Genomic DNA, 27,734 nt, shown 5'->3' on the forward strand with positions numbered 1-27,734 from the left:
TCATGTCCAGATCACAGCGTCTTTCTACCTACATCACACTAATTAAGCTGAAGCTAAATTTAAAGAGCAAGGAGTGATCAAGAAGAGGGGGAGAAAAATTGTGCTACTTTTGGTTGAGTCACACATGCCGGCTGTCATAGTGTTATGTGTTAGGCTGTTCAAACTTAAGAACAAGTTTGTTGATAAAATTATTATCAGCTGGATGTTGTTAATGTAATGAAGGCATGGGGGCGCTTAATATGCAGGTCTAACAGAGCACGATTCATTTTATTCATCATTAAAGAATCCTGTAAAAAGTCTGTTGATCTTTTTGGCTCAAAGCCGAATGTTCTATCAGACATACCTGAGATTGAAGTCAAGATACTCAGCTGTTTTTTGAAAAGATAACCTTGTTCTCCTCAAGGTGCAACTTCAGTTACTCACAATCAGTAGGCATGCACAGTATTCATCCTGACCAAAACATTCACACATGCACATACATACATACACAGATACGTACGCTTACACTGTGGGCCCCCTGTTCTATTCCAGGTTATCAACGCTGCGCTCACACTGGCTGCCCGTCCCCAAAGCAAAGTGGCCCAGGACAACATGGACGTTTTCAAGGACCAGTGGGAGAAGCAAGTGCGTATCCTCACCGAGGCCGTGGATGACATCACCTCTGTAGATGACTTCCTTTCCGTCTCAGGTACGGCAGCTCCACGATGGACTTTAAATTCTGCTAGTTTTAAAGGCAATACCTTAAAGGCTTATGCCAAGTTTTTTGGGGAGATTGGCCCATTTGTCAGTTTTCCGGCTCCGTAATGAGAACCAAAATCATCCATTTGTCCCCGGTAGATTGTTCGCTTCACTGCCTCACACTAACATTTTAACACACACTATGTTGAATAACTGTAGCCGATTAGCAGTATCTCGAAAGTGAAAAAAATGAATGAGAACTTGATGAATGGTGATGAAAAGTGAGAACTTGCAGCAGCTCTAAAGCTAAATGGAAAGACATTTTAAATGATTGCTGGCCAAGTTGGGCAGTTTTGTGTCAGAGAGAAGAAAAAATACTAAAATAACATGACATGTTTTGTTTACATAGGAAGTGAATGTGGTAAGGTAGACAATGGGAGACTGTGTACAGCTAAAAATCATTGCACAGCAGATGAAAACATTAGATATTCTGCTTCAGATACAGTGTATGCTAAAGTGTTAGCATGGAGCACCTGAGCAACACATGAGTTATTTAGTTTACCAATAATAAAAACTTGGTGTATTCTTGTTGTTGTTTTGCCTTTTCTAATGTTTAGCTCACTGTTTAATTGAATGACTACTGCTTTTGAGCATCAACTGGAAAGGGTTTCTCCTACCAGAACATCTTGCATTCAATTAGTTTTCATTTTCTTTGGATTGGATTTAAATTTACAGCCATAATATCATACAATACATGTAAATCCATTAAGAGATTGTAGTCTTTGTTTAACATTCATTGAACTGAGTGGTACATTTTTGGTACAGTGATACATGTTATAGGTACTGTATGTTCTTTGGAGGCTAAAGACAGTTGGATAGCCCATGGTCTCATTTCAGGGTTATCGCTACAAAAATAACTCATTCTCCTTGATGAAAGAAACACATGGACGATTGCGTTTGAAACCTTATTGAATCAACTACCTATTGATCGCCAGCGCACAATATGAGAAAAACAGACTATTTCCGAGTGAAAAGGATTATATTGTGCAGAATACAAACATTGTTTCCATTTCCATTCACTGCTGTTCTCTTCTGCCTTTCTCAAGAGAACCACATCCTTGAGGATGTCAACAAGTGCGTAATCGCTCTGCAGGAGGGAGACGTGGATACCCTGGACCGAACTGCCGGAGCCATCCGGGGCCGAGCTGCCCGTGTGGTCCACATCATTAACGCTGAGATGGAAAACTACGAACCCGGGGTCTACACTGAGCGCGTGCTGGAGTCCATCAAACTCCTGTCTGAAACTGGTCAGTGCACTGTACAAAAGGGAGGCGCAGTTTAACGTGTGGCGTACTGTAAAGAAAAATACAATATCATTCACCCTTGTACTTTCATGAAGCATTTTGCTACAAGCTTGTTGGCAAGGTAAGCCACTTCTTTCATGAGTAGTCAACCAGCACACACACACACACACACACCCACTAGCACTTACACCTGCTTCTCAGTCTGGTCAGTGACTAACAGACACACACTAATTGCCTGGCTGCCCCGTATCCCACAGTTTCGATCAGTGCCTTGGCTTTAACACAGAGTACAGAGACCCTGGACACCACCTGTTCACTCCTCTGCCACTTTCCCCTCTCATCCATTTTTCATCTCTTATTTTTTCACCCCCATCTCTCTACGGCCTCTGTTTCACGCCAGATTTCAGGAGACCCCAGTTTAGCCTCGCGGCAGACCAGGCGCAGGGCCAATACATGTCACAGTGCCACCTAAAGTGGAGATTGGCTCCTCGCGATGTGACCCAATACTCCTCACGACACCGGGTGGATGAGTGCAGTGAAGAGTAAAGACCTCTCTCTGGCAGCTGTTTGAGTGAACTTTCCGTGGGGTGTTAAGACTCCATATGTGATGGCTATTTTTTTCTAGAGTAGCTGCCTGATAGCACACAAGAGGTTCAGAAATCAAGAAGCAAACAAAATCAGAACTGCAGCTTGCAGGTGATGGATAAAATCTTGTTTACGGTATTATGTTAGAGTACGTTGTATTTAGCCTCCCATTTTGAAATACTCTGATGTTATTTCCCAGGGAAACATTTTTGTTCTGTGAAATAGGCCCCCACATCCCTTTAAAGTAGGCACTCACATACCTAAAAAAAAAGGCACTATTATGAAAGGTGGAAAAAGCAAAACAGAGGATGAAAGGGAAGGCATAATTTTGCAATTATCTGTCCACAAGAATCAAATTGGACCACAATCCCTCCTTTATCCCAGCCACCCCCTCCTCATCCTATTTTCTTTCCATTCTTCTCCCCCCATCCCTCCCCCTCTTCTATCTCTCCCATTAGAGCCCATTTAGCGAGGCGGGATATCTATTGTTTCTCTCGTTACTTTCATCTGCTGGGATAATTGAGAGACACAATCAGCTCCCCTCCCTGCTTGCCGATAAGTCACAAACAGCATTAGGGAAGTCACGTGTGTTCGCAGAGCCAGCTGTATGGACACTCCTCTGGCGCTCAACTACTGCATAATAGACTAACTATTATATGGTAACTTGAACACATTCTGTTCTATTAACTGCATAATTCAATTTAATTGATCGGGGTAATTAATATATGAAGTACAGTGGCAATATATCATGGACACTTAGAGGTTAATTTCACATGACCGTAGCCCAGTCACACACCAGGACTATAAAACTGTACTGTTGCATTAATCTTCAATGGTGTGTGCCTGACTCCAGAGGATTAGTCAGTAGGACCATGTCAGGGTTACAGAGAGCAACAAGTCAATAGATAAATGTTGATGCAACATCATAATGACTGCCCTCTGACTTTCTTTATCATTTGTCTCTTTGTTTGTTTATCATTATTGTGCTGAAACCGTTCTACCCCCTGACCTCCATAAAATGATTGCAAATTGCATGTTGAACCTTTGTTCTCAAAAGAGAGAGAAAATGCTTCACTTGTTTACCCCTGCACAAGTAAAGAGGCTTTAATATTGCTGCATAGCCTAATGGAGGACACCTGTCCTTAATCTGGAGGAGGTTTGGTGTCCGCTCGACTGAGGGTGCTAATTGAGATGTTAAAGCTAGCTAAAGGACCGGTGGCTGTGTCACGCCGGCGTTTCATTGGCTCCATATTTCTCTTTGATGAAGCGCTGTTGTGTTTCTACCTCCTGTTTCCCTCTTAGTGGTGGTAGTTGGGGTTTTTAAGAGCTACCATGCACATCTGATCTGGACCATAAAGCACCCTTATTGATCCTTGTGAACTTTTGCCTCCACATCCCCTCTGTCCTCACAGAGCTGATGTCTATGGATTTGAACACAGGCAAGGAGAAATCCATAGCTGGGGGAAAGATGATTAAGTGTAGCCGAACAAAAGGAAAGGATATAGGACCACACACTTTTTAGAGGGCATTGAGTCCAATTAACTAGACTCTACCAAAAAATCAATAGTTGTCACCAAGGATTTCACTAAGCGATTTGAGCAGGGATTTTAGTGGAATTCATTGATGCAGTCCCCTTTTTTCCTCCTCTCAGTGGTGTGCATGTGTAAAACATTTATTCTGTGTCTGAGAGAGAGAGAGAGAGAGAGAGAGAGAGAGAGAGAGAGAGCGCATGTGTGTGTGTGTGTGTGTGTGTCTTTGAGTCGGGTGTTTGTGTATTTATTTGATTGCGCCTGTGTTTATGCCTGGGGCCACTCATGCCAATCGCTGCCACTCGCCTGCCTCCCTGACAGCTGCCACATCCGCACGGGCCGCTTATCACAAGCACCTGCCCTTTGACCTTGTCTCAATTTGCCCATCCCTCTTTCTCATATTGAGTGTGGTCAGATTTATGGCCTGGGCAAATACAGGCAGCCAAGGCACACAACTCTGCTCTGTAAAGCTGAGCCATAGATTCCTGACAGACAGTCTACACATGGGCCCAGGATTGAAGCTTGTCCTTGAGAGGGAGAAAAATCAATAGCCTAATAGGAAAGTGGTTATGGCTTCTCTCTCTTTTTTCCCCTCTCCCTCCTTCTTCCCCGAGACACTTCTCTGCCCACTAACTCTCTGTGTTTAAACTAATCTTCTCCTCGGAAAAAAAAGGACAAATTTTAAAGTCGATCATTAATGTGGTGCCTGGAGAGGGTAGATTAAAAAACTGATATATGGCCTAAGTTATTGTGCCATTTAGAGAAGCTGGGTGGCGTTGCTCCTTGTTATTGCACTGGGGCACAGTAAATGGGATTTAGCCTGGGTTTTGCAGTGAGTAATAACACACATGCTCACACTGCCACCCGCATGTCATGCCAATAAATCAGCGTATCAAGTGCACTAAAAAGAAGTGCAGCAGAGACCGAGGGATAGAAGTAGTAAAGAGACACGGCACTGTCTATAGATTCAACATAACAGCACTAATGATCAGGCTTTCTGGTTGACCGGGCTAGCAGCAACATCATACATCAAATATCACCAACATTGATGTTGTATTTTACCTTAAAATTGTACATTAGAATGCTTTTGAGACATTATTAGTGACCACTAATAAAGACAGGAAAGAAAGCAATTTGCAGCCTGTTTTGAACTAGGAGTATGAGTGGCTCTGTGCTCCCTTTATGCTCAAAATGGCCTCCCTGTGCAGCGCAGGTATACGGCACACAGTCGCTGAACACGATGAGTCACTCTTCCATTTTCCATCTATTGTTATAATGATGGGGAATGAGGTTTTAGCCAGAGAAGGAAACAGATGGCAAACTCAAGGAGGGGAGGAGAGGTCTCTTCAACAGTGCACGGCTGGAGGTGGGAGGTAGAAGAAAGCGCTGATGAGGATATTGCTATGAGAGTCAGCAGTATATAGTGCGAGGAGGTAGGTAAGACATTTTCACCGGGGTTGGGGTGTAGGAGAGCAGAACAGTGAACAAGTGAGACTAAAGGCAGGAGCGGCAAAGTCTTAAATCATATTGGGGGTGAAAAGCCTTCCAGTCAGACTTGGCAAAGCCCTCGCCTCTAAGACTAACACAAATCAAAGTCCTGACACATCCGATTTTAAGGTTAACGTTGCAGTCCGTGATTTAATGCGGTTTTTGTACGTATGGAAGTGCTTTTGATTTTACCTCATTTATTATATCATCTAAATTAAGCTCTCCTCGTGCGAATTGAGGTTTAAGTATCAAAATAATATGCAGGTTCTGCTGTTTGGAGCTCATTAAGCACCTCACAGGGGCACAACCTCCTCTGCTGTGAGGTTTTAAGCATTCATTGTACTTCCCTAACTTCTCACTTAAACTATGGTTAAGCCTAGGAGGGTGAAAAAAATCCATTCCTACATGGTCACATTTAATTCCCTTCATCATTTCTCAACTGGAATGAGTGAAATTGCTCCTTACCATCAGCAACTTTGCTCATTAAGAGCTTGGAGAACATTTAAATATTTCTATTTAAAACGCCTTCCCAGCAATTCCCAAAAGCCTATTTTACGCTTCTCCAGTAAGTGGATTAAACTGAATTAAAATGAAAAGAAGAAGGGAGAGACTTTTTGTAGCACCTTTTATGTTTGGTGTAATATTGCCAATGTTTTATATCAGACAAATAAGTATACTGTAGATACACCTTTAATGCAAGCTAGCTAATTGATTTAACTCACTTCACACTTAAAAGAAGAGGACACTGTGGAGAATGACAATAAAATCACACAGTTGGAGTTCTGGTGCCGGCTCACCAGCCAAGCTGCCATACTAAATTTGTCTTTTCCCCTTTTTCCTTTTTTTTCCCTATCAGTGTGTCCTCATTAGACCTGTCTTCTCCCCTCTAAAGGGTCTTGGCCTAAATCAATCCGAGTGTCTGCTCTCCAAAACCCACTCTTTTCTTTTATATACATATTTGCCACTGAATATTTCAAAAGCACCCGGTAGAGGATTATGTTAGTCTTTTTTAGTACATGTCAAAAAAGCAGCAAAGTAGTGAGCCATCACCCCGATCTACAGTCTACTCTCTCTCTCTCTCTCTCTCTCTCTCTCTCTCTTTCAATCTCCAATTCAATCTTTCCTTCCTAAATATGTTTATTCAGTGTGGATTGATAAAGGCTAATGGGTTTGAGGCACAGTCACAAGTGTCTATAAAAAGACACATAGATATTATTAAGATCATGTTAGCCGACCTTTTGTCATTGATAACTATCCAGCCAGGTAGGCCATAGCTTTTGGTATGATAATTTGCCTTAGCACAAAGTCATTAATAAAACGGTGCATTATTAAATATTGTCTGCATTCAATTATTGTAACTCAACAGCAGATTATGTAGCAGGGCAGTCTGCTAAATATTCAAACATTCAGTCTGTATGCTTGAATATTGAGCATGTCTATTCACATTCAACACAATTCATTTGAACACACAAAGAACATAAAGCTCTTCCATCAGCTCTGGCCAATTGATACTGACAACAAAACCAACCATTTTTATGGTCAATAGGGACTTTTCTTTTGTTGCTTGCCTTTTGTTCAGTTCAAAAGACTTTGATGAATTTGTTTCCCTTCATCGGCATTTTGATTTGACAGGCTGAGCTTGCAAGTTAGCGTCCTTGTGCTCTAACACAAACACACACAGCCAGCTACTCGCAGATTACACACTCACACACACACACACACACACACACGCGGACACACACACAAACAGATCTGTGACAGACAGGCCAATCTTCCTGTAGCATAAGCCAAGGTGAAACAACTAATTGGCTTGCAATGTGCGAATGCCGTCTCACCTCTTGCGCAGAGGTTTGGGGTGACATCTTACCTTTTTCTTAAGTGCACCAGCGAGCAGACAGTGACGGAAAGGGAGACCCTGCTGCTGACAAATATTTCTGATGCAAAGTGTGCGTGCATGTCCTTGACTAGAGAAAGTACACACCGATCATTCTACTCTCACCGTGCCATTTTTCCCTTTCCTAAATGATAAGTTTCCATCCTTTAGAGAAAGGCTGATTTCTAAAAAAAAAATGTTTTTTCAATCTGGCTCTCTTGTCTTTCTTTTATTCTTTCTCTCTCTCTCGCTCTCTCTCTCCCTCCTTCTGTGTTGCCTATTTTTCCCTGCAGTCATGCCGCGTTTTGCTGAACAAGTGGAGGTAGCCATCGAGGCGCTGAGTACGAACCCCCCGCAGGCCTTTGAGGAGAACGAGTTCATTGATGCGTCCCGTTTGGTCTATGATGGCGTCCGTGACATCAGGAAAGCTGTCCTCATGATAAGGGTATGTCCATTACCCCTCCGAACGGAGCAAAAGGAATGCACTTACTAAAATGACTCGCAATGTTTTAAATGCTCAGCAAGAGTCAGACAGAAATAAATGTGTTGGGAAATGCTGACGAAGGCCAAGCGAAGTAATTTCTTTCCGGCTTCTGCTGTATATTTAAAGCATTTGATCGGATATTTTGTCAGTGTGGACATCTGAATAATTGGTTTCTTCTCTTTTGTTGCTGAATAATATGTTAATGAGTCTGTATCCTCGCCTAGTTTAAGATTTTTTACAGTTGATCTCATACATTTACTCTGCATTTTAAATGTTGACTTTTATACACAGTATGTAAATGAATTATACAAAATCTATGAAATCTATGATCTCCTTGTTTGCAACCCATAACCACTTCCCTACATCTAGTAAGATGTGAGAAGGTTTATAGGGGAATACCACTGAGTTTAAGAATTTACATATGTTATGCCCTTTTTACAGTCCAGTGAATATCTTTGAACACACACATTTCTCCCCCAAAGCTAGAAACCGGGGCCTTTATACATAAAACCCATGAGAATAAGCGATCCTGAATCATTAGCCAGGTTACATGCGCTTGTGAACTTCACTTTGACTTATGAGGCAAATTTGTCTCACTCACAGTCACCTTTTCATTCTTTGCCAGTTCATTCTCATTTTAGCTACACATCTGTGGGACATTAGGTGGCAGGGCAAACTGTCGTGCCGCTGGCAATCGGGGACAATATTGAATGTTCGCTGATAAAAATATATTTGTCCCAGGGGTTAAGAAAAAGGTAATTGAATTTAGAAATTCAATGGAATTCCCATTTAAAATGACACATTGTGAATCATGCAGTCGTCACTCGCTCTATGTTTCACCAAGCCGGCAGGATATTTTATAGCTTGTCGTGATAAAAGCACAGCATAACAACATGATAGCAGCAGCTGTAGTGCCCCCCATACCCACTCTGATGTACAGTATGTGCATTTTTCACCCGAGCTGGCCCTTCTCTGTTCACCATGGTAATTCATTTATTCAACTTTATGCAGGCTGGAAAGTTTCCCAGTGCAGCTGTGGAAAAAAAAATCTAATTATGGAAAATAATTTGATGTTGGTAAATAATGTAAAACAGGCAGCTTTGAACTGCCCGAGACCAACTGGCTTCATAATCCCATCCAAGTTCAATTACTTTCAGAGGAAACAACTTGGAGGATCCCTGCTTTCTCTGTTGTCTAACTTCATAATATGGATGGCAAAATGTTGGTGCCACATGTAATAGTTTTTTGTGCACACATTTTTATGTGTCTGTATTTTTTTATTTTATGTAAACTGGGTTATTGGTCCTTTAGAATTCTTATGGCAGAGATTTTATGCTCAATCGCTGGATTAAGAAACCAATTCTCCACAGTGTTTAGAAACTGAGTGTGGTCTTGAGGAGAGTGTAGAGTTTCAATGAAAGTTCATGAAAACATATTTTTGCTCTGGCAGCCATGCACTCATACACGCATACACACACACACACACACACACACACACACACACACACACACACATAGAACTTCAGTGAGCAGCGGATAGACTGGAACATGTACTGTATGAAATTTGATTGTAGACTGAGCACTGCAATATTACCAATATTTATTGTACATGCAGTCCTACTCTTGACAAAGACAGCCAGACCTGCAGCTCGGAAGAAATAATACAAAAGCTTGCAAAGACTCATTAAGGACTCACCTTGAAAAGATACAGAAAATATAACTCAATTATGGTCATATCTTGTTTATTTAGTGTACCGCCATATTTCCCTCATTGCAGAAAGCTTGCCACTCTCCTATTTTCTCCATTTGAAAGAAAAAAAAAAGACAGAAAATGAGGGCAAAAGAGAGTGTTGCTCTTTTTCCAAAGAATAACATTTTAATGAATTACAAGCATACAGGTCACAAGGTAATGTTTAAACACAATTTATCTTCAAGGCAAAGATAAACAGAACACTACCGCACAGAGACTTACTGTGCAAACATACATGCAGAGAAATCAGAGAAAACAAGCATTACTTTTTGAAACTTAGTCCCATTTAAAATGCTTCTATTTTGAAATGTAATGCACCTCTCCCTTTCCTTCTTCTGTCTTTCAAACCCATTGAACTAAAACTTAAGAAAGCACTTTTTAAATGTTCTCAAGCCAACTGTTAGTAAAGTAAAGACTTCTTAGCAGATATTATTGGCAGAGTTAAAAATATGCTTTGTGTTTATGTGTCATTGAGTCATAATAGTGCAATGTGTACCAATGGGTATGGATGGTATGTGCATGTGACATGGCCGAGCTGCTACACTCTTGACTCACACTGAAGATACTTTATGCCTACAACCATTGAAGTTTGTGTATAACAATGTCCAATATGAAATGTAGCTACTATATTTATTCCTCTACCTTTTACCTCTCTGTTTGGGTGATGGAGTCTGTCTTGAAAAGCACTGACGATGGCCATTGGCTTTTTTTTTTTCTCTCAGTTGTCTTTCTCCCCTTAGCCCAAAGCCATTAGATGGATGCTGTTAATTGGAAAAACATGCCCATATTCGCCCTGCTTTCTGCACTGTCAAACGTTGTCACCCGGGTTTTTCCTTTCATTTGACAGAAGACCTGAGTTGAGGGGAGGAGGTGGGCGAAAAGCAGCCCGATCCACTCACACGGTCTCTTCAGGCCGTTTCCCCCTCTTTTCATTGTATGTTTGATCCAACTGTTGAGGGAACTTAGTCTTCTGTGCATGTAAACCATGCTAGTCAAAAGCAATGATGCAAGGGACTTGAAACCCCACTGAAAGATGGTTGAATTATTCAGACTTAGATCTCTCAAGACTCTTTTAATTGTGTGACATCTCTGCCTGTCATATACCATGTTGGGTATTGGCTGAAACTCCCAACGAGGCTCTATACATTGCAAACAAAAACACAGAGGGACTTATGCTGTCTGTTATTCAGGATTCAGGCACAATGAGGCATGAAGGCAAAGAAAACTGTCCTTTTCGGTTGTCAATCCAGCAGTCATGTGATTGTTGCTTTCTTAGTTTCACATTTCTCTCTCTCTCTCTCTCTCTCTCTCTCTCTCTCTCTCTCTCTCTCTCTCTCTCTCTCTCTCTCTCTCTCTCTCTCTCTCTCTCTCTCTCTCTCTCTCTCTCTCTCTCTCTCTCTCTCTCTCTCTCTCTCTCTCTCTCTCTCTCTCTCTCTCTCACAGACACCAGAAGAGTTGGAGGATGACTCTGACTTTGAGCAGGAGGACTATGATGCTCGCAGCAGGACTAGTGTCCAGACTGAGGACGACCAGCTTATTGCTGGACAGAGTGCCAGGGTGAGTGAACAGTCCCGTTCAGGGCAGACTGGAACTCGCCTTAAATAACTGTAAAAGAAAATGGATATGAGTCAGGCAAAGGCCTGGCAAGAAATGTAAATCCATCATATACAGTAGTGACTGTAGTGTTATTGTTTCATTAGTATACACAGTAAGCTCAGGTGCAGGTTGAACTGCATCATACCCCCACACACTCCCATTCACTGGCAATACTTTAAGAGACTGATCCAACTAGTTCCACTTATAGAGCATGAAAGTCCATTTAAATGATCCTAACAAGTGGGATTATTTTAAAATAAACACTATTCAGGGATGGCAGGTGTAAAATCGCAATCACAAACAAAGAAGTAATTACCAAATCCCTTTCAAATGGCAGAGAACAAAAAATACAGTGCAGCACTGTGCCAAGGCCTCAATCGCCATCACCAGGGCTCTGGGCTTTGTGCACATTAGCGATTTTTCACTTGGGCCCAGCTTAAAGAACATTAAGAGGGTATCAGTGCTTGCTCCCCTCCAGCAACAGAGAGGCTCTGGCGGTGTGTTGCATGTTGAATGGATTGTGGATGGCAGGAGTGTGACTTGGCCCTCTGCCTCTCCCTGTGGCATAGGCCTGTTGTATGCCGCCTAGGCCTCCTCACAGCCTGCACACAGAGGGGGGTATTAAAGCATCTGGATGCAAAAAGAAGGGAGAATGAAATGAAATCAAAACTGCAGCTTTTTGATGCTAAATGCATGAAAACAAAAAGACCCACCTAGGTACCCAGGGCATTGCTAGAGGGCAAAGGCTCTACAAACACGAGTGAAATCCTTTTGCCTAACTAAAAACGCATCAACTCTTTCTATTTTCCCTCTCACTCATTTATTCTCTTGTAGCATTTAGAAAACCAGTGAACCAGTGGAAGTTGGCGATGAAATCCCTGTTTTATTTTAAAATGTTGCATCATCTGTCAAAGCCATTTGAAATTCGGAGGAAGCCAGACCCTCCTGTCAATAACATTTAAGCACAGAGCAGCAAAATGGGAATCAGTAGCATAACTCTGATTGTTGTTTAGAGAGATTAACAGCGGATAAGGGAGGGCTTCTTCAGTAGCATGTTATTTTACCACACAGTTATTCAGCAAATAAGATCTTAATTGGCCCTGAGACATCCTAAAGCAGCAAGAAAAATAGGCCTAACCATGTCCAATTGGTCATATCATAGTATAATATAGACCAATAGGAAATATGGTTTTAAAAAGTGCTTAAAGAGTGCTTAGTAAAATATAATCAATATTCTAGCTTCATGCTTAACAATCAAATGAACCCCAATTGATAAAGTCTCATTTAGACTAGATTTTATTCCCTAGTACTCCCGGTAAAATGTGGAAGCAAAGTTTGGTTTAATGGATGACTCAGTGTTCAAGTCATAAATCTTAAAGTGATTTTAATATTATGAATTCTGAAATCTAACCTTGGACAAAGAGAACTTTGTGAACCAGACCCAGGCTCTGGGTGCGCAGTAGCCGTTCCAGGACGACTGTGGGGGCCCGCAGTGCATTTACCAGGGTGTGAAGTGCTGTGAGTGTGCCCTCCGTATCCTCCCACTGAGGCTCCCACTGTGTACCATTGCATGGCCATCTGAGCTTAGGCATACCAGCACCGCCACACAAAGGAGCTTCACAGCACCAAACTGTTAACTAGTTTTCCTGGCACTCAACTGTGCTTTGAGTGGGCAGCTCTTCTTCGGAACAGTTTGATATCGCAGCATGTCCCTTTGTCAAATGCTGTTACAGTTAAGTGCAGGTTGGATTGTTAAGGTGACATGGCTGAACGTGAAGTACAGTATGTGCATGCACATATAGAGAAATCTATGCACACGACTTTACACATGGATAAATTCCCAACGTTGTATCTCAGCATATTATCAAACATGTGCTTGCTAACATTTGTGCGTTTAGCACACATTATCATGTAGGACATACTGTACATCTGGCACACTGACAAAGCTTCTCACACAGTTCATTGATAGCGCCTGTTTTTCCACTCATAGACACTGTTATGCCCTCAGAGACTAAACATTTACACATGCAGAAGGCAAGCACATCCATAAAAGATGTGTTTGCTGCAAACCACTGGTGATCTGCCCAGTCGGCCCCAGCCTGTCGTGTCAGGATAAAGCTGCTGTCCTCTCACGGTCATGCCAAGTGCACGCTGCAGCTCTGTGTTTCTATTCAAACAGACAAGAGGAAGCGTAATCCATTTTCTCCATAGGAGCTGACATGAGCACACTGAGGTTTACAGTCTTGATCCCTCCAAGCCACTCCAGCGAGTGGCTTGGGTATCACACACAGGACACAGGCATGATATTTCTCTCTATCTCTCTCTCTCTCTCTCTCTCTCTCTCACTCACTCACTGTCTCCCTCTCGCTCAGTGTAGAAAGAAATCAAATCAAATCCAGGGCAGTCCCAGGAGCCTTTGTTCCCAGTGCTTTGCCTTGTGTGGTGCTGCGCTTGTCACTTCTATTATACTTATGCAAAAAGCTAAGTTATTGGAATCAAACATGCATAATGAGAGGGCGGCAAAACACACAGGGGAAGGAGGCCTGTACATCATGTCTCTTTCTATTAGAGAATGCAGACTCAGTCGCCAAACTCCCCTTCTATAGCACGCCACAGATCATGGACAGAGAGCTAAACACAAAGCCCCCCTCACCCACCCTCTTTTAACACAGTGATTGGATAACACTGTTGATAGGTCATCCATAAAATTGAACTCTGAGTGTCTGGGCAGTTTATTTCAAATGAAACAAATTAAAGTCATTTCAAGACGCCGCGCTCAGTGAAGAAACCCGGAAAGCGCTCTAATCCCTGCAGACGCAGCCGAGTCGCAGAGTGTATTGGCACAGCGCTCCCTCGGCCGGATTTGCCACTATGTTAAGCTCCCAAGGCCCGCTCCTTGTTGTTATCAGTAAAGTAGGGGAAGGGATTTGGGGATAAGTGAATTCTAGAGAGCTGGGGAGGGAGTGGGGGGGGAGGGGGGCTTCACCTAGTGCCTTCCCGCTCTCCTGATGTCCCAATTGGCTCATGTGTTTACCCCTGTGCTGCAGCTTTCCTTTGTGTTCAGAACCTCTCTCTCTCTCTCTCTCTCTCTCTCTCTCTCTCTCTCTCTCTCGTTCTTTTTGTCACACCATTTTCAGATTGAATTGGAACACCAACCAAATCCCTCACACTCTCTCCCCAACCTCCCTTGATGCTTAATTTTAGAAAAGGAATTTCAATCCAAATTGTTGAGGTTCAAGAGACTTTTTGCTGCATACAGCTGTTTGGGAAGGCAATTCTTTTTTAGTCTAATGCATCTCCTATATGAGGGAGAGACTGCTACTCTGCTACTCAGTGTGCAGCCGTGATCTGACCTGTTACAATGGTATTGCTTGAAGGCATCTATGATTCTGCTCCTCCTCCTAGGTGAACACGCCATTTTGACACCGCCGGCATACTGTTCTGTATAATTAGAGATAAGTGAATAATTGATGGCTCAACAGTTTGGCGAGGAGCAGCAAGGATATGCTAATGACCGCCCCCCAGTCCAAGGGTCAGTGATGCCATGATGCCGAGACAGAGACGAGACCTCATCTTACAGGGATGCAATTACTCACTCTGATGAATTTTAGTCTGCTGGCTCTGCCTTGTGGCACTATGCAATCACCTGTGTCACTATTGATTAGGCAGCGATTATAGTACAGCATGGTCTACACTGTATGCTTGGCTACATTTAGCATGAACATGGAATTTGTAAACTATGCCAGCAAAGCTAATACAAAAGCGTGCCTTGCTGAAATTACCAACATGTTTTTAATTGTTGATTCCCCACCAGCTCTGCACAGTGTAAATACATATTAACTTGGTATGTGTTTTAAATGCGAGTGCTGTGTTCACCCCACATGCTGTTAAATGGGATTTGCTGCCACGCTGTTGTTTGTGTGTCTTGGCACTGGGCAACAGAGGAAATCTGCACTGGGCTCTAAGGGAGCTGGCTTTGCTATTTTGTTTGTATCATTAGGGTTTCTTCAAGCAAACCCCCATCAAAGCTCTGCACCACTCTGCTCACAGGGTGATCAGTAGGCCAAAGCCATGGACACATCTGGTGGCCTCTGATGAGAAAGTTGTGTCAGATGGCACTGCAAATGGCTCTGCCTCTCTTTCTCTGTGCCGCTCTCTCTGTCTGTAATTTCAATTTTCTCTCTTTCTCTACTGTCACACTTCTCGCCTTCCCTTTGCTCATCTCTTTCTAAGAATCTCAGGAGCTAACAGCATCTAGTCATCTATATCAGTCATCTATATTTTTTTGTTTCCATTTTCCTCCTCACACATCAGGCGCAAGGTGACGCACTTTCACACTGAGCTCACCCCGCACACACCCCCACACACCAGCTTTGCTGTAAGAGGGGGCTGGACAGATTAGGGAATAAGAGAGAGCGAAAAGGAGGACAAGGGCGATTATTTCATTAAGAGAATGGCAATACTTGGAGGACAGTCATAATAGGTGAGGTTAAAAAACAATGGTGGCCATCTGCTGAAATGAATACATCATTTGCCATGGGTTTTTTTACCATACTCGTTTTCTCTTTCTCTCTCTGGAGTCAATAGAATCGACCTAATGGAAACCAGGTTACTTTTCCTTCCATCTCACCTCCCTGACATAATGTTGAACAAATGCATTATTCATTCCTTGGTCTAAGAAGCGAGGTAATTATACATTTATCTCCCAAATAATACTGGGTTCCCACTGTGCCTGTGACCTTGCCACAAGATTTATGCCATTTTGGACCTGCCCCCAAAGGCCGCTGAGAGAGCAAATGTATTCTCACAGAGAAAAAAAAATGAAGGCAAAAATGGATTTGCTCTTTATGAGTATAAGATGTCAAGGGGTTTGAAAAGGTCCAGTCATTAATTGTAAAGTTTAGAACTTTATTTTGAAGCGTTTCAGAAGGGCAAAGGATAGTCAGACTCCGAACTTAAATGTCCAAGTTTTGTAGGGCGGATTAAGAAGTAGACCAGACAGAAAAAAAAAAAAATATAGAACAAATGGTGCTACAGCTCTATATTTGATGTCATTGTGAGTCTTTGCCAAAGTGTAAGTTTTCCTCTTTGTACTCTTTTTCTCTCTAACTAATCCCTCTTCCTATTTGCCCCTTTCCTCATTTCCCTATCATTCTCTCCTCCCCAGCCATATCTCGCTCCTTTACCTAAATTCTTCTCCTCTGACATTTGTCTCTTTCCCTCAAACCACCCATCTTCCCTCCCTTCACAATTTCTTCTTCTTAAATTTACTGCCTAACAACCTCCTCTTCCTCTTTTCACTGCTAATGCCTTTCTCCCCCCCCCCCCCCCCCCCCCCCATACCTCCATGTTGCCTGCAGGCCATCATGGCCCAGCTGCCCCAGGAGGAGAAGGCCAAGATTGCTGAGCAGGTGGAGAGCTTCAGGCAGGAGAAGTGCAAGCTAGATGCTGAGGTGGCCAAGTGGGATGACAATGGCAACGACATCATTGTGCTGGCCAAGCAGATGTGCATGATCATGATGGAGATGACAGACTTCACCAGGTAAATGTGACGGCGAGTGGGATTTGCTGAGAAACCATCTCGCCCCTGCTCTGAAAAAAGAAAAACACTGATTGTACCTGTACCCGGACCAGCAACACAGTTTTGGTAGAGGAAACACGATCCAAACTACCTTCATTTGGATCAGACAACATAGCACTGTCGTGATCCAAGGATAGACTGTAGTCGTTGATCCGTCTGCATTTAAAGTCTTGTTGCTCATGTTTACTGAAAGCCAACAGCTTTCCTCTCAATCTCCTCCATCTGGGCTCTACATATCTGGGATAGCCCCATGCCTAGCTGATTGTTATCTTGTCTAGTGTATGGAGTTGTGATCCAGTCTGCAATTATGTGGCACAGAGCAAAACAAAGGGATATGCAGAACCATAGTCATGAGTGATTATGGTTGTGGCGCTGCAACTGCGCCATTACTGTTTGGCAGTGACCCTGATGGCACAAACTGACATCAACAAATTCAACACTGACTACAAAATTAAAGATCACATACAGGCAAACACACTTATTTTAGCCACATTGACTTGCCCAACGCCAGCAGGAAAAACAGGGCACAGAAAAGAAGCTCAACCTTTCCTCCTCAGCTCTTATTTTTTATCGCACTTCTCTATCATACATGACCATTAGGACCAAAGGAGTATTTATTACATCTATTGTCTGGGAAATGTGGCATTGACCTTTGCAACCTTTACTATTGGTTGCTCGTAATGTTGGTGATTTAGGAATGAAACCTATAAATATTCTACTGTTGTCACTGTCACTGAAAGCCTGATGTCAAGTAAATGCCAAAGTTGTAAAATGTAAATGTATATGTACAGTATATACTGTATGTATCTGTTGAGTTATTTTAATTATTAATTTTGTATTTGTTAAAGAAGAGAATAACAAGTGTATTTTGCCATTCGGACAGGCAAACCACAGTAATGTTAATGTTATGTCACACTTTAGAGGGAAGCTCTGTATAACCACTCTGTATAACCGACACCCTGACCCCCTACCCCCCTCCTCCCTCCTCCCTCCTTACTCCTTGCATTTTGCCAGAGGCAAAGGCCCCCTGAAGAACTCCTCAGATGTCATCAACGCAGCTAAGAAGATTGCTGAGGCTGGATCCAGGATGGACAAATTGGCCCGCGCTGTCGCGGATCAGGTAACTTTGCAAATGTGTTTGTGTCTGTCGCTCTCATGTTTTTCCCTTAACTTTAAGTTTAAAGCTTCTCAGTTTTTTTGTTTCTAGCAGTTTGAAACTGTCTGTGACTGTGTCAGTGTGGCCAGAGGCGGAGCAAGTTTTGAGTTAGAGGTAAGTGGGCATGGCCAATGGAAATCTTTAATGTGGGCCCAGCTGGAACAGTGGGCTGTCTTACCGCATGGCTGTGTCTCCCAGTGGGGCCAACATTGAGAGAGCAAGAGAGCAGAACCAAGTTGTGTCTCTAATATAATTAGCTCCCAACCGAGGTGTTGCATTCATTATCAGATGAGTACCTCTCTAAAACACGCTGACAGACCATTTTCAACATCTAATCAATCAGTGCTATGCCTGGGGAAGATGGGAGCTAAAAGGAAGAGAGGTGTGTTTGTGTGTGTGTGTGTGTGTGTGTTTGTGTGTGTTTGTGTGTGTGTGTGTGTGTGTGTTTGTGTGTGTGTGTGTGTGTGCGTGTGTGCGTGTACGTGTGTGCGTGCACACGCGTGCAATAAATGGATTGGGGGGTATTTAAGAATGCCAACAGCACTCCAGGTAATGCATGATGTTCTTCTTTATTTCATCTGTCTCTAATAAGCAGTGAGAATTAAACTCAGGCACAAGACGTATTGATTTATTAAGGCTGCCTGTTGTCATTGTAATTGCAACTGCTGTTAGCTAGTAAATTCTAATAATAATTATTGTTAATTTCAGTATCACAGGGTTCTGCGCTGGGCGTCTTTCCAAAGGGTACCAGAGCTCTTGAGTTGAAAAATCTAGGAGCTCCCATCAAAAATTATAAGCACAATTATCAACATCCTTTTCCAGAAGTGCTGTAACTAGCATAAGCATAAGCATGAGCACCAGCAAAGTCACTTTGCCCTGTTGCCATTGATTTCCTATGGAGAGAGTGGTGGTGCCACTGGAGTCACTGCACTCAGAGTTTGCACCTGACTTTTCAAAGGGCTTCCAATCAGATTACAGCTTTATGTGATTTATGCGTGGATGAAAAATGATAGAGGAGAAATTCATCTTGCATCTGTCTGAGCTTCCGAAATTGTACAATACATAAGAGTTGAAAATAAACTCTTGTAGTCTTCATCAATATTTCCTGTTAACACAGCTTATACTCATTGCGACCTTGCAATATATGACATCTTGGTGTGAGCATTAAACCAATCAGCAACTGAATTGCATTTATCCATTCAGGAGACATGATCCCTTCCAGTGTGCGTTGATAAGCAAAGGAATAGATAACATGAGTATTGTGCTGGTTAGATTAAAGCACACACAAACAATGTCATGTTTTACAAAACTAATGAGGATGTAATATACTGGTGTGAAGAGATGATTTATCATCATCTCATGTTTTATATCGCCCACCTTCTTGCTACCATGCTCACTTCCATGATGATGTATCGATAAGCCTTCCTACGGCCTTTTTAGTGGTGAGCGCAGCGCAGAACGCTCGTCATATTTGGCCATTTTGATAGTATGTTAGTTATGTCTGTTTTACAATATAGAAAGAGAAAGGAAGAGAGGGCAGACAGAGATATGTGTATAAACATTCATGTTTCCACGTGTGAGAACATCTGTCTCAGAGAAGAAGAGCGAGAATGGAAACAGAAAGGTAGAAGTAAGCGAGTGTGTGCGTGCGTGCGTGCGTGCGTGCGTGCGTGCGTGCGTGCGTGCGTGCGTGCGTGCGTGTGCCTGTGAGCTTACAGTATGTACTTCTTTCTTGGCCTGTGTGCTGCTGAGTGACGACCAGTGTTTAACAGGGTTTAGGTGGGAGTGAATCTGTCGCATGGCAAATCACTGGCAGAGCCACTGTCTGAATCAACAGTTGCTGTAATGAACAGAGCAGGTGGCTTGCCATTTTTAATTCTCACTTAAACTGGTTCCTAGACCACTGTTTGCTGAATATTCACAGCCGTCTGTTCCCCTTCCGGAGACATTAGAGCTGTGTTCAGAAAATAAAGAGGAGCTTGAGGACCTTTTCATTTCCAACATGTTTTTGTTATAAAAGTATTTTCATGTGAGGCATCTGTTTGCCAGGCCATACATCCAGTAAATGGAGTGGGTTATTAAAATTTCAGAGATCAAAAGTTTGTTTTTATCATGCTTTTATCAAGCGTCTTCATAGGATTGAAGACGCAACAGATAACTACCCTTCATTATTTCCCTTTATTCCTGATGAAGAGGACAAGTATTTTGCATTCGCACATAGTGGTTGATATAGTTGACAAGTGCACTGTGGCTTGACAGTAAGGATAAAGGCTGCTCCGCTGCAGTGAGATGGGTCCCTTAAGTAGCAAACCTTGTTGCTGTGACTCCGCATCAGCCCTATTGATGAGCACGTGTGAAGCAGAAGGCCATTCTGTGTGGGCGGGTGGGAGGGGGGCAGACTCTTTTATACTCATTTAAGCACAGCACTTGACATAGAACAACCCCTCGAGGCACCTCACCCCATTTCACTCCAGCAGTGCCTTTTTTCTACTCTATTTCTCCCACTCTATTTTCTCTACTGTTTTTTTTTGTTTTTTTTTCTTTAAGTATGCCTCCTGCAGAGACAACCTGAATAGTCAAGGGCAGCCATACAATAGTAGGTCCACCAGCTGAGACCCGCGTCGGTGAGTGTTGTTCTATGGCAACAGTATAGCAGGTCACCCTTTTGAGACAGGCGGCCGCTGAAGGCTGGACAACTCCACAGCACCGTCTCTCCTGAGTAAATACAATTTTTCCTCTCACGTTGATGACCGTCCGTGTTATTTTCTTTCTATAAGAACCTTGATGTAGTGCATATACAAATGCAATACAGCAAAAGCAAAAAAATAAGTACAGTGTTGCTTTTCCTAATTTTATGCAACTGTGGTGCTTGGGGGGGATAGTTCTAGTGTTGCCCCATATCTGTTATGTTTCATGTTGAGATTGTAGTTCTAAAAAAGAATATATTTTTTTCTCATAATAATAAGTAGTAGTGATCATAAAATCCACTTCTACAGCATTTGGACTACACTTATTTTAGTTTAGATTAAAACTGAACTCAATTACAGTCGTTGCTGTGGTGGCGCACCACTGCTAAATGAAAACAGAGGAATCACTGAAGTACATTAGGTAGCCACTGAAATTTAAGTGGATTCAAAATCTACTAAAACATAGTAGTTCTGCCTTTGGTGGAGATGGCACCATTATGTGATTAAACAGCATAATAGCCAAATTTTGCTAGAAGTAACTGGCAGATTACATTTGGCACATCAAACTTACCATCAGAGGCATCCTGGTGGTTCAGTCGGCTAGAAGGCACACTGTGTAACTGCGACATCCTGTGTTCGAATCTGGCCTGGTACTTTTGTTGCATGCCGTCCCCCATCTCTCTAACCATCTTTCCTGTCTCTGTATGCCATGAACCATTTAATAAAGCAGAAATGCAATAAAAAAAAATTGTACCATCTGAAAAGAGCAACAGACGAAGTGAAGTTGAAGATGAAATAACAGACAAAAAACTATTACTTTTTACCAACTGAATAATCTAGGAATGGGCAGTCTCAGCCTCCTCGCTGTATCTGCTTATAAATGCAGCATCAATATGAGGTGTGACTTGTGTTTTGACAGACTGCCACACTCTGACGGTGTGTTGCCCTCATCTCAGCACCAGAGTTCACATCCACCCCCTGAATTATCCATTGGGAGCACGCTTCATTCATTTTGGGCCCAATTATGCAAAAATAAAAGAGAAAAAGAGCTTCGTCTGTTTGACTGGACTCAAAAAGGCAGTCCCAAAACGCTCAGAGAAGTGCAGAGGCCAGGAGGAGGTTCCGAAAGGCCAAGTAGAGTCAGGCAGTGAACCCCACCTTATTCCCTCACTGGTGGGTCGTAAATGCTCCACAGAAAAAGAGAGAGGGATGGAGGGGCTGCGATGGTCCTGGCAAGGTAATGGGCCATACTGTTTATTTACATCAGCAGGGAATCTGTGAAGGAAATGGACTATTAGTCAACTCTGCAATAGGGAACAATTGTGTCATCCGCATGTCTGCATCAAGCTGGCCCGGGGCAGGAGGCGTGTGTGTGTGTGTGTGTGTGTGTGTGTGTGTCGGGAGTGTGGAGTGGAATTAGCAGTGATGCTAGCCAGGAGTGGCGGTGCAGTGATAATGCCCAAGGAGAAGCTTCCCTCTGCCTCACTGGCTGCTATATCAGCAGGCGGCTCCACCTGAGCTTGCATTCAGGGACACTTGCTGAGCATGTGATAGAAGGAGGAGATGGTGTGGGAGGCTGCCATGTCTTATTTACTGTTTACTGTTGAGAGTCTAGCTCTGACAGCGGCCATAACCATCAAGGTAAATCATCCCTTGAATCACTCTCTGCCATTATATTTGTGGGTTAAATAAACAGACATTTCACCATGTAATAGGAAGACTGTGTTTGGTTTGCGTTTTGTGGCCATCAGCAATGAGCACTTGTGGCCAATCAATAGCATTTGTATAGCACAGGAGGCCTTTCCTTACAGAGCAAAGGAGTGGAAGTGGGCAGCCGTGAAAGGTGTAGCTCCTGGAGGGGAGGGGGGGGAGATATTCATGCCGCAGCTCGCTGTTTAACTTGCCATCCCTGTCTACCCAGGCCCACAAGACGAGGAAATGAACTGTGCATTTTCTCACATAATGCTACTGAATGTCCTAGTTAGGACCGTTTAATATTAATGGCTAGAAGAAAGGTGTTGGTACAAAACGATGCTCGCAGCGTTAAAGCAGCCAATGCCGTGTTCTTAACCCACTGGGAGCTTAGTGGGCCATAGCTGACTCCTGGAAGACTTCCAGATGGAATAATAGGGGCAAACTGTGTGATAGCAGGAGACCAGAGGAGGCCTTCCTCTTATTCCCCGCTGGTCCATTTGCTGCACTGTATGATAGGCTTCCTCTCTGTTCAAGTGGTTGAAAGGCCAGCAGGACCAGGTCAGAACTTTGTGAGAAAGGGACAGAGCGATATAGAAAGGACAGCAGCTGTTAAAGAGTGTGAGCATGTGTGTGTGTGTGTGTGTGTGTGTTTTATGTCCATTCTGTGTAATGATTGTTCTGTACTACTTATGCACCACACGGTGACAAACTGGTTTTATTCAGAATTAAAGGGGGAGATTGGCAGCCTGCTGTCAAACCCATAGCTGTAGCTTCTTCTTCTGTGATCAGTACCTGAGAGAACGCAAGTTGTAGAGCAACCACATTTGATGGATAGGTTCTCCCCCACTACTCAGAATTTTTTTTTTTTTAAATCCACAGATCAGCCAGATGGTGCCGCTATAACAAGCAACTATACGTTTTGGCCAATAACTGCTAAACACTAAGACATTTCAGCCATTTTTAAGTTTATTCAAACCTATTTTTCACTATTTCTCCCCTGCAAATTTGATACAATCTCAACAAAATTTTGCACAAATGGACAAATGGACTTCCTAGATTACTGCAGTTGATGGCGAAGACGTGCAAACAGGAAGTGAAGCATAATTCCTATGCTTCATGCTAGAGTAACCAAACTTCAGATACATGTTTGATTACTTTCAGATACATATTTGATTGCTATAGCGCTAAACTATTTTTTTAAATTTCAAACGTGTCAGTCCACACTCGGTCATGCTCAATAGCACCACCTTCAAATGGTAATATGTCAGGCACCATTTCACCTGCAGTTGCAGGACTCCATATTTCTATCTTTGAGATGTAGAACTTTTCCAAAATGATGAAGCAAGCTACTTGTCAACTCATTTGCCCCATGGGCATGGATAACGCTAATGGCCGCCTGCGGCTACATTTGTTATTGGCTTGCTTTGACTGCTTTTTCTTTGCACCTCTGTTCCATTCAGTGCCCTGATTCAGCGTGCAAGCAGGACCTGCTGGCCTACCTGCAGAGAATTGCCCTGTACTGTCACCAGCTCAACATCTGCAGCAAGGTGAAAGCAGAGGTGCAGAACCTGGGTGGGGAGCTCATCGTGTCTGGGGTAAGTCTAACCATATAGCACATAACATGGTCAGCCCTGGTGTCCTTGATGCTCTAGGCGGGTTTTTGGACTCTAATCACCACCCTTGGTCAATTTAAGACAATTTTTATGCTCTACCCCTTGGGTGGGAAAACCTTTTAGTTCAAGGTTCCGACTAGAGACTAGAAGAAGGGTCATGTAGAGTGAGGCTGATGCAATTCCTTCAAATTGATAATAATCTAATAATACCAGAAAGCTTCACAGCAGACTAGTTTCCACTTGTGTTTTCCACATGTTTTTCACACCTCATGAAGCCTGTTATCACAAGGCTTTCTTTTTGATAGAAAACCTTGTGGGCAGCTCAGACTGAAGTCAGTCAATTATACCACATACCGTATTTCCTCTAATAGTGGCCTGTAGTCAATTAAAAGCCGGGTTTCCGATAATGGCCGGGGCCGTCGTCGACACAAACAAATAAAGGCCGGCCTCAAATACAGGCCGGGGGAAAAAACAAAGGAAACAAGACTAGGTCAAAACCTGGTATATGGCTGGACCGTGTCCGTCTCCTCTCTCCGCCGCTGTCCTCTCCACTGCGCCCACGGCCCGCATTGATCCTCCCGATCCAAGCCCCGGACCCCCGCCGGATCACCGGGAACACATCGGCGCCCAGGTTCAGTTAGCTTCAGCTTACATGCAAACAACGGTGGATACCGGTAAGCTCCTGGTGCCTGTTTGTAACTGTAGTTTGTAGTAACGTACAAGTGCCACAAGACGGCTCGGCCGGCGGAAGTCTCTGGAGCATGCCGTCCTCGATTACCGTAATTATGTAATGCATTGCAGTAACAAAAAAACGTCTACCTATCGTACCCCAACAGAAGCAGATCAGAATACAAGGAGGCATCGTACTAAAATATGAGCAAATATACTTATCAAACAGAGGGAATTAGAAATAAAGGCCTGTCTCTAATATAAGCCTGCTTCCAATAAAGGCCTGGTACCCTCTGCAGTTGAGGTAAATAAAGGCCCGGGCCAATATTAGAGGAAATACGGTAGTCTATATTTGTAAAATTTTCGTCACCGGTCTTTTTCATTGTAAAAAGAAGATGTATTAAAAAAATCAGAAGATAAAAACATTGGAATGATGTTTGGAAATTGTTATTTCAATAAACCTGAACTAAATACAGCCGGCCTACAACCACACAACTTAGCACCATAACCAAGTAATCATTTTAAAAATTTCCTCTTGAAACAGCAGAAATTATATTTATGCTGCATGTTTTCCATCCCCAGGCTTAATGCATTCAATTTCAATAAAAAATATTGATTAGTTTGGTCAGATTTATCCTCAAAACAGGAGAAATATATCAACAATCATATACACAAAAAAAAAACTAAGGTCTTATCCACTGGCATAGCTGATAGATGACTATATAAAGGGGTTTCATCCCGTCATAAAGCCACTAGATATTCCCCAATTCAAACAAACTATTCAATATTATGCCATCAAGCAGAGACGAGATATATACCTGTTCAAAAATATCTGGATGGTTTTCTCTTCTTTTAAAAATACAGAAAGCAGTTTGTTGCCATATCAGCAACATAATTCTGTGGTGAACAGTGATGCCCTAAAATATTATCAAGCAGAAGACTTTTAGCTCCATTTAACTTTTGTTTGGGTTTTATGGCGTGTCGTGTCAATACACTTATTCATAATATCTCAGGACTCAATTAGAGTTTATTTAAGTCTCATTTCAGACATGCAAGCCCTGCTGAGACTTTAACCTTTTCATGATGGCCAGCTGGAGTCCACACTCATTAAATCTAAGCAGTTGACTTGTCTCAGCGTGAGGGAGAAGGGGGCCCACTGGCCGCCGACCCTTAAATGTCAGCCAAACAAAACAGACGGAGGCAGAGGTACACCTGACCCCTGCCACTACTAATTATGAAGTGCTAAAAAAGGATGTCATGTAGCGAGGGTCATGTTTTTTCCCACTTAATTGCCAGTCACGGAAGAGGCTTCCTAGGTCCTGTATATCTTCTGGGCAAAGAGCACATTGCAAGAGCTACAAATTATCCCCCCCCCCCACCCCCTATCTAAAGGAACACCTAGCTGTCATACATGCAGAAAAACATGAAATCGAGTCTCGGTCTCTATAGCCTGAAAGGGAAGAACAACAAGCCTTGTTAGAAAAAGTAGCACATAAGAGCACCTGTTGACTGACTTGACTGACTGAAGTGTTGACTTGAGCACCATTGGGACACTATAATATGCTTGTTTATGACAATTGCGAGTGGATGTGGTTAAGTTGAACTAGAGATTTCCTAGTTTAGCAATTGGGTGTTTGCAAGGATGATATTGCACTTTTTTCTGCACAGAAACATTGACTCATCTGACCTGACCATAAGTCTCTCTCTCTCTGCTCTCTCTCTCTCTCTCTCTCTCTCTCTTTCCCTCTCTCTCATCCTGTCATTCCTCTCCTCCAACTCTCCCCTGCCTCCTCGTAGCTGGACAGCGCCACCTCCCTGATCCAGGCAGCCAAGAACCTAATGAACGCGGTGGTGCTGACTGTCAAGGCCTCCTACGTGGCCTCCACCAAGTACCAGAAGGTGTACGGAACGGCGGCGGTCAACTCACCCGTGGTGTCTTGGCGCATGAAGGCCCCCGAGAAGAAGCCGCTGGTGAAGAGGGAGAAGCCCGAGGAGTGCCAGACGCGCGTCCGACGAGGCTCCCAGAAGAAACACATCTCCCCCGTCCAGGCCCTCAGCGAGTTCAAGGCCATGGACTCCTTCTAAAAAAGAACGTCGCGGATACCCAAGAAAAACAACAAAAACACGACGACAACAAAAAAGAAGTTGAAGAAAACTCCCTTTTTACTTTGTGTTACCCCACCTCTGTTTGCCCTGTGTGTGCTTGGTGACACCTCAGGAGGACTACAGTACCTGCTAACCTGCCACACTACGGCTCCCACCAAGACTCCGGGCCCGATGGCCTACGGGCAGCCAGCACACGCCCAACACTATTTATTGTTCTTATTGTAGCTTAACATGTGAGAGCCAAAATGCGACACTAACAGAACTACTTTGGAAAAACAAGGGAGATATAAAAAAAAAAAAAAAAAAAAGATTAAACAGAACATATCAGAGGAGGAAGAGCGGCATTTTGACATAAAAATTTGTGGCAGTCAATATTCTAGCTATATCATTACCATGCTACTGACTGGCTGCTTGTACACACATCTAACTGTCCGAATGGAAATCATGAGTGGTTCAGTAGAGGAATTACTTTAAAGGGATCGTATCAATGTTGGTATGCTCCCTCTTGATATTTTTTCAATTTGAATGTTAAATTGTAGTGCTAGGAATAACTTATGTTTAAGATACCTGGAAGTGTCGGCATCCAAGTAATTTGTTTCCTTGTTCCTGACGATAATGATGATAATAATCCATATGGTGTTTTCTTCCAGAGCACACTTATGGTCTATTGTATTGCCTTTTTAAAATCCATTTATTTAATGATTACATCACTAACTATGGAGACCTTGATTGGATGTTGTGTAGCGTATAATTATAGACACGGAGAGGTTTGACTAGTCGTGGTTTGCTCAGAGAATAGAATCCCTGCATACAGTACCTTTATATTCACCCTTCTCTAATAAATCCCTCAACTTGACCCTCAAAGCTCCTTGTGTCTTTCTTAATGTTCCTGCCGTGTGTCTTTCTTAATGTCACTGCTATTTGCTGCAAACAAACCAGA

The 27,734-nt window shown here is 43.0% G+C and overlaps 1 protein-coding gene across 5 annotated transcripts in view; it reads left to right on the forward strand.

The window, feature by feature from the left end:
- Positions 1 to 27,477, forward strand: part of ctnna2 (catenin (cadherin-associated protein), alpha 2) — a 316,543-nt gene extending 289,066 nt beyond the window's left edge. For 3 of the 5 annotated variants that reach the window (XM_078291254.1, XM_078291259.1, XM_078291265.1), the window contains 8 exons: positions 532 to 688; positions 1,785 to 1,985; positions 7,751 to 7,902; positions 11,135 to 11,248; positions 16,648 to 16,829; positions 17,883 to 17,988; positions 23,867 to 24,001; positions 26,486 to 27,477. In XM_078291254.1, coding sequence (XP_078147380.1) covers positions 532 to 688; positions 1,785 to 1,985; positions 7,751 to 7,902; positions 11,135 to 11,248; positions 16,648 to 16,829; positions 17,883 to 17,988; positions 23,867 to 24,001; positions 26,486 to 26,773 — 1,335 coding nt within the window. In that variant the 3' untranslated portion in view covers positions 26,774 to 27,477. The remainder of the gene's footprint in view (positions 1 to 531; positions 689 to 1,784; positions 1,986 to 7,750; positions 7,903 to 11,134; positions 11,249 to 16,647; positions 16,830 to 17,882; positions 17,989 to 23,866; positions 24,002 to 26,485) is intronic. The other 2 variants (XM_078291257.1, XM_078291266.1) reach the window with 2 other exon arrangements.
- Positions 27,478 to 27,734: the final 257 nt, after the last annotated feature.

Source organism: Centroberyx gerrardi, chromosome 3 (genome assembly GCF_048128805.1).
Source record: "Centroberyx gerrardi isolate f3 chromosome 3, fCenGer3.hap1.cur.20231027, whole genome shotgun sequence".
Taxonomy (NCBI): Eukaryota; Metazoa; Chordata; class Actinopteri; order Beryciformes; family Berycidae; genus Centroberyx; species Centroberyx gerrardi.